The sequence below is a fragment of the Triticum urartu genome, chromosome 5A, assembly GCF_056163025.1.
Source record: "Triticum urartu cultivar PI428250 chromosome 5A, HENAU_Tu73, whole genome shotgun sequence".
Lineage (NCBI taxonomy): Eukaryota > Viridiplantae > Streptophyta > Magnoliopsida > Poales > Poaceae > Triticum > Triticum urartu.
The window spans coordinates 340,439,639-340,446,988 of record NC_141877.1 but is presented as its reverse complement, the minus strand read 5'-3'; the positions used below and the strand labels follow the sequence as shown (position 1 = coordinate 340,446,988).

Genomic DNA, 7,350 nt, shown 5'->3' with positions numbered 1-7,350 from the left:
CTCATAACTATGCTCAATTCTGTCAATTGCTCAACAGTAATTTGTTTACCCGGCATGAATACTTATGCTCTCGAGAGAAGCCACTGGTGAAACCTATGGCCCCCGGGTCTATCTTCATCATATTAAATCTTCCAATACTTAGTTATTTTCATTGCTTTTATTTTACTTTGCATCTTTATCATAAAAATACCAAAAATATTATCTTATCATATCTATCAGATCTCACTCTCGTAAGTGACCGTGTAGGGATTGACAACCCCTTATCACGTTGGTTGCGAGGATTTATTTGTTTTGTGTAGGTGCGAGGCACTCGCGCGTAGCCTCCTACTGGATTGATACCTTGGTTCTCAAAAACTGAGGGAAATACTGATATGTCTCCAACGTATCTATAATTTTTAATTGCTCCATGCTATATTATCTACTGTTTTGGACATTATTGGGCTTTATTATCCACTTTTATATTATTTTTGGGACTAACCTATTAACCGGAGGCCCAGCCCAGAATTGTTGTTTTTTGCATGTTTTAGGGTTTCGAAGAAAAGGAATATCAAACGGAGTCCAAACGGAATGAAACCTTCGGGAACGTGATTTTCTCATCGAATACAACTCAGGAGACTTGGACCCTATGTCAAGACACGTAACAGGAGGCCACGAGGTAGGGGGGCACGCCCTACCCTACCAGGCGCGCCCCCACCCTCGTGGGCCCCCTGTTGCTCCACCGACGTACTTCTTCCTCCTATATATACCCACGTACCCCCAAACAATCAGATACGGAGCCAAAACCCTAATTCCACCGCCGTAACTTTCTGTATCCACAAGATCCCATCTTGGAGCCTGTTTCGGAGCTCCGCCGGAGGGGCATCGATCATGGAGGGCTTATACATCAACACCATAGCCCCTCCTCCGAAGTGTGAGTAGTTTACATCAGACCTACGGGTCCATAGTTATTAGCTAGATGGCTTCTTCTCTCTTTTTGGATCTCAATACAATGTTCTCCCCCTCTCTTGTGGAGAACTATTCGATGTAATCTTCTTTTTGCGGTGTGTTTGTTGAGACCGATGAATTGTGGGTTTATGATCAAGTCTATCTATGAACAATATTTGAATCCTCTCTGAATTCTTTTATGTATGATTGGTTATCTTTGCAAGTCTCTCCGAATTATCAGTTCGGTTTGGCCTTCTAGATTGATCTTTCTTGCAATGGGAGAAGTGCTTAGCTTTGGATTCAATCTTGCGGTGTCCTTTCCCAGTGACAGTAGGGGCAGCAAGGCACATATTGTATTGTTGCCATCGAGGATAACAAGATGGGGTTTTCATCATATTGCATGAGTTTATCCCTCTACATCATGTCATCTTGCTTAAGGCGTTACTCTGTTTTTAACTTAATACTCTAGATGCATGTTGGGTTCAATCTTGCAATGGAAGAAGTGCTTGGGTTCAATCTTGCGGTGTCCTTTCCCGGTGACAGTCAGGGCAACAAGGCACGTATTGTATTGTTGCCATCGAGGATAACAAGATGGGGTTTTCTTCATATTGCATGAGTCTATCCCTCTACATCATGTCATCTTGCTTAAGGCGTTACTCTGTTTTTAATTTAACTAGTTGACCCGTTGCGCCAAATGGCGCAGAGACCCGCTAAAGCCATGTTGTCGATGAAAATAGTTTTATTTTGCAAGAACCTATTCGATATTGGTAGTAGAAAGCTCATTTTTTAAATCATGATATATTAGAAATATGGTTATTACGCTGCGAAATCCGAGTTTGAAAAAAAAGTATAACATGTACAGACGAGCTAAGGAAGCATTGTTTTAGCTGAAAATATGGTTATCATGGACCCGTTGCGCATGCCAAGTCACGCTAAATCTATGTGCATAATGAAACAAATATCCATGGTTTAATTTCCTTTAATAAAAAACATAATGAATTGTTGTCTACAATAAGATGTATATACACATTTTAATTTGATGGCACAGACCCATTTGAAATCATGCATGCAAATAGCGCAGAGACCCACTAACACTCTCAAAAAAAGACCCACTAACACTCATGCTTTGAAAAAAAACACGTATCAATAGACTTGTTCATGGGCAGGCATGTATGTCAACTTAAACGCCCGTGTGTACATCTATTTATTTATTTTTGTACAGGGAGAAGAGTTGGTAAATGTAGGCAAGTATAGGTTGATACTTCTGGCCTTTTTCAGTTGTTTTCGTCATCAGCAGTGGAGGAAATATCAATTACTCTTTGGGAGCTTTGCCTTTTCCATTCTCTAATGCACCTGCATCTTGGTTGATTGTCTGAATGTTCAGAATTTATGCTTGAGCTCGCTTGACGGATGGATGGTAAATTAAAAGACAGGGCGCAAGCTGTTTTAAGTTAGGTGAACATTGCACACCGCCACAAGTTTGGTCACTGATGGTAACAGGTATTTAGACATTTAAAACCTCTTAGCAGAACTGATGTCACTGAAACAACTTGAAAACTATTCGAGACAGCCAAAAGTTTTGCAAAATTGGACACTTTCCAACCAAAGAAGCGTCATTTCAGCACAGGTTCTGAAGACTACATGTAACAGGCAGTTTTCCATCCTGCATTAGCAAGTAGAAGAAAATGTCAAGGGCTGAAAAAAAGTAGTTGGGGTATTTAACTATGAATCTGAATCGGAGAAGAGAGTCTGGCTGCCATACAAAACTTCCTTCTCTAAGACACAATGCAAGTGGAAAATCAGTTCAATACAGGAAAACTGATTTGTTAAGATCATGTAGCTCGATGAAGGGCTCTGATATGTTAACATTAAGCTGCTTGCTTGAATTTAGCGACACCACAGTACTGGGAGATACATCCAGTGCATGATCAAAACATTTTCGAAGTATATTTAACTGAAAACATGAGGACTATAAAAGGCTCCCACATAACCTACACACATATAAATTGCCATTCCTTTACCATGAAAAACATGATACATCGGACAGCAAGGAAGCATAACTTTACCTTGTCGATGTTTTTGTAATTTATCAGAAAGTCAACGAAAGTAGAAACTTCAATCTCAACACCCATTTGACTAAATTGCAGTGACAAGTTTTTCACCAAGGTCTCTATAACAGGTCCATGACTGCTCCACTATCAAGAAAACATTACCAAAAGAATGAGCCAAATGTTGAAGCTGAAAAGTAGTTATCCAACCAATTAGATAAAAGATCTTGATAAATATACATGTCAATAATTATTTTTGGTCGAAAGTTGCATAATCTAAATTAGCCGTTGTGGAATCCTTCAGAACTAATCGGCTGACATAAAAGCGGTGAAATCAATAACACAACAGAACAATAGTTAAATGCTTAATTTTAGTTAAAGGCATAGACCTGAAAAGTAGTTATCCAACCAATTAGATAAAAGACCTTGATTTCAGTATACCTGCAATCAAACCTTTCATTAACAATCGCTTGTTGGTCTGCACCATATGAACCCAAAGTGAGTTTTCCCTTTTACTTTTGTTTTTTCATGGAAATGTGTAACAGAGAGAGGGTCTGAAAACAGAGATAGCTCGCATGCATCTATGCATGTAAGGATGATTAGAGATAATTATTAGTTTTTTAATTGTTAGGCGTCTATATATAAGGCACATCTACTTCATATTCGTAATCCCTAATCTGAAAGCTCTCACTACTTAATTACTCTCATGAAACCGTATTAGACACACGACACTCATCATTAGTAATGACCGAAGAAAAGAGGCATGAGAGTGTTTCAATAACCTGAATGATTGCTTAAACCAGAAAAGCAATTCCAACAGAAAGGCACGATCCTCTTCATTTTTCGATGAACTGAAGGGCAAAAAGAAGAAGTAACCAACAGAAACCTTAGCCTGTGAAATAAACGCCTTCCCCTTAAGTTCATATGAAAGAAATGCTAGATTAAATCTTCTCAAATTAATCTTTCATGGCACTGATTTTATGCTTCAGTAATTAGGATATGCCGAACCCACACAACATATAGGTGCGATCATGACTAACTTTATATACCTATATATGACTACTCTACTACTCCAAAAATTAACATTGTTGTACTTATTGAAGTATAAGATTCTGCAAATTGCTCGAGCTAAATAATCCAGATAGGTGAAGTATGGGTGAGACAATGGATCAAAACACCAGTACATCACATCTATATAGGAACTTCTGTCTAAACAAATTCTTACTAATGGGTCTCATTATCAGGAAACTCATGATTCCCAATAACAGACCACAATGTCAATTTCTGTAGTAACATAATACAGGACGTACCTTCAAATGTTGATTTTAGTCGCTTTCTTTCAGATTTTCCTGCATTGACCAGCTTATCCCTGAAAGTAAAGTTGAATATCATATTAGCAAATTAAAGATTGGAGCATCAAATTAGCAGCTATATATTGCAATCATGCATTTTTAACTGTAAAAGAGCTAATAAAGTGTTTACTTCAAGAAAATACAGCAGGCCAAGCAAAAAATGTATATCTAAATGGTGAACAAAAAACTGAAATACCAATCCTAATTAGGGCGTGCAGGACCAAATAATTAATATGACACTCTGGGAAGAAACCTTCAAAACTACCAGCGATTGTGTTCACATGGTACAATTCATTCCTCCCATCATCACATGAAAAAGTACTCCCATAGCCTCACATATGTACTCGGGATGCTGCAAGAAGCAACAAACAACCAAAAAAAGATAAATTTGCATATGTAATACAAAAACATTGAACCATAAACTACTTTGCAATTATACTGAGCCATAAAGTTGTCACCAGCATAAAACACTTATGGAAAAGAAGATAGAACGACCCAGGATGGATTCAATGGGAATTTGCAATTTAACAAGGATGAATTGCACATGAGCTTTGGTTGTACGAAAGAGATAAAACTTCGCACAGATTAATGACCGTGTACAATAGTGAATATAAATTCTAATATTTCTCAGTATAAGAAAAATCTAGAGAGGTAATTACGGCAACAGACACATCCAATCTTTGCTCAATGAAAACTGAGGAAGAATTCTATAACTATCCTACTCCTTACTGATCATTGCATCATAGCAATATTTGTCTTGTACAGAACTAAATTTCGACAAGCATGTAACCACCCAATTATTATCCGAACTGCCACAGTCAATATCCATTGCATCCACACTGATCTCGTGGGAGAGTGTAGACCCCCCACACATAAAACTGGGAAAGTAAAACCGAGGATAAAGTAAGAGCAGAGTCATGATCAGAGTATTGAGGAATAAGTAGACATAAGTGTTGTTTTTTATAACAAAAGAGTAAATAGAGACAAGCAGCTGTATTTCTCTGGAAGAACAAAACAAGCCTCTCCAATTGACAAAGAGGGGGGAGAGCTTAGGTACAAGGAACAGGAGAAGGTCATCTTGGATGGATGACAATGAGAAACGTGACAAAGTTTATGTTTTTGTGAAATTTGTTCTGAACCTGCTATACACATAAAAACCCGAAACTGGGAATAAAAATATTTTGTACACACCCAATGGAAAGCACCCAGAAAATTGGTTTACATTAGACATTTCTGAAAAAGAGAAAAACTGATCTTCAATTCAGTGTTTTGTTAATCTCACTCTGCCAAGCATCAATGCTATTTAAACTCCCACCGTTTTCATGAAACTAATAAAACAAAACCATCCTTTGGACATGCTTATTGAATTTACAGTCAAAGAGAGCCTATTAGGCCAATAACCCGTATAATGTGATTTCTTAGGCCAATAAATAACATCACAACACCACTTTCCACATGATTACCATCTTCTCAAATTATTTGCTCCTGTTGAGTTAAAAAACTCACTACGGAGCAAATGGTCGAGCTCGCCGTAGGAAGGAACACACCAAAACATGCCAAGAAAAGTGCATTGGTAAAAACAAAACAAAAATAAAATATATGAACAATCAGGAGGGGGTTAATGCTTTGGGAGTTGAGAGAGTTGATAGGAGGGACAACCGAAGAAGCATACCAAGAAGAAATTAGCATCTGCTTGTCCAAGATGATGTGCTCATCTTGATGCCTCGGTAGATGATCATCATCATGAATCCACTGTGAAGGTCCTCGATTCTTATATGCATTCAGTTTCTGCAAGTTCAAAAGGCACACTATATAATCACTAAACAGAGGCACTAACCTGATACTGAATTTATAGAATAAAAGTGCAAAGCCTTTGTTGAGTCCTCTGCAATCTCACACAGTTGATCCAACTAATGTGTGCATGATTCAATCTATTTCAGAAATTAGGATTTCTATTTTCTATGTGATCCACATAGAACATGAGGACTCACCAAAGCTTAGCTGCTGTATCAGCCCCAGAACATTCACTAATGCAGTTAAATATCTACATAAATATAAAGAACATGAACATACAATTTCATGGTTCAGTATATGAACAAAAAGACCCACGTCCAGAGAGAGAAAGAGAGGAGCTAAAAGCAAACCATGAACCACCTCCAGCTCCCTGCTACGTTTCGTGCTCGACCCACTACTCGCGTGCACCAATGGCCTCATCCATGAGACAAATTGGGGAAAGAGAAAGAGAGGGGGGAGGAGATAGAGGCAAACCTGAACCACCTCAACCTTCTTGCTCCTGCTGCTTCGGCCATCAAGCCTCCCTCCACGGCCGACCCTGACCTTCGCCGCTGCACCAACTCCGCTGCTTTCCTCATCAAGGTCGAGCTCTCCTACGCGTCGTCATTGTTGGCTGGATTGGCCACGGGTTTCCTCTTGTACGGAGGGGCTCTGTACTGGCTGAACTGCTCCGGGGCCTCGCGGTGCGTGTCTCCGCCAGCGTGCTCGGGTTGGAGCATGTGAGAACGGAGGAGGAGGAGCTCGCGGCGGCCAGGGAGGGGCTCGTACCAGGGAGAGGGAGGAGGACGGATGAAGGAAGGGAGCGGCTAAGGGTTCGTGGGGGTGGCGGCTAGGGTTCGTGGGGTGGCGGCTGAGACGAGCGAGGGAGGAGGGAGGGGTGCGGGCGTGCGGGCGGATTGGGGCCAATGGGCTTTCCAGGAGGCACGACCAATCAGACCTTCATGCGGACGAACCCAGCCAACATATAGCGACCCCACCAACGAAGCGGCCCACTGGTCATACATGCGTGAAAGAAATAACCAGGTGAAACAGGAAGTGAATATCTAATGGATGAGGAGAGTCGAGGTGGGATTTTCACCGCGATCTGACGGCCGACAAAGCTCCAGTCGGGGAGCCTTGTGAAGGTGAGTTGGCTAGCCTCTTTATAGTTTTAAATACTCTTTATAGTTTTAAATACTCTAGATGCATGTTGGATAGCGGTCGATGAGTGGAGTAATAGTAGTAGATGCAGG

General features: G+C 40.3%; 1 protein-coding gene across 24 annotated transcripts; it reads right to left on the bottom strand.

The window, feature by feature from the left end:
* Positions 1–2,327: 2,327 nt before the first annotated feature.
* LOC125508858 (uncharacterized) lies at positions 2,328–7,038 on the bottom strand. 24 transcript variants are annotated; one of them, XR_007283818.2, is made up of 8 exons: positions 6,593–7,038; positions 5,997–6,112; positions 5,054–5,202; positions 4,578–4,676; positions 4,283–4,341; positions 3,755–3,823; positions 2,991–3,119; positions 2,328–2,587 (listed from the first exon to the last, which is right to left on the bottom strand). XR_007283818.2 is itself a non-coding variant. In XM_087526014.1 (8 exons), the coding sequence occupies exons 5-8, from the start codon at positions 3,810–3,812 to the stop codon at positions 2,543–2,545; spliced, it is 321 nt and encodes a 106-aa protein (XP_087382140.1). In that variant the 5' UTR covers positions 3,813–3,823; positions 4,283–4,341; positions 4,578–4,676; positions 5,997–6,112; positions 6,593–7,038; the 3' UTR covers positions 2,328–2,542. The 24 variants fall into 24 exon arrangements, 1 of the variants encoding a protein (XP_087382140.1); XR_015604628.1 differs by lacking the exon at positions 5,054–5,202 and adding an exon at positions 3,414–3,450 and having other exon boundaries at positions 3,755–3,864; XR_007283821.2 differs by lacking the exon at positions 5,054–5,202 and adding an exon at positions 3,362–3,413 and having other exon boundaries at positions 3,755–3,864.
* Between the last annotated feature and the right edge of the window lie 312 nt (positions 7,039–7,350).

What these genes read in the sequence shown, in the direction of transcription:
- LOC125508858 (XM_087526014.1), bottom strand. Translation starts at nt 3,812, where the DNA reads ATGAAGAGGATCGTGCCTTTCTGTTGGAATTGCTTTTCTGGTTTAAGC. An exon ending in GTTGGATAACTACTTTTCAG is followed by an intron (nt 3,120 to 3,361) that starts GTCTATGCCTTT and finishes TTTTCTTGATAG; the next exon opens with TGGAGCAGTCATGGACCTGT. An exon ending in ATTACAAAAACATCGACAAG is followed by an intron (nt 2,588 to 2,990) that starts GTAAAGTTATGC and finishes TTGCTAATGCAG; the next exon opens with GATGGAAAACTGCCTGTTAC.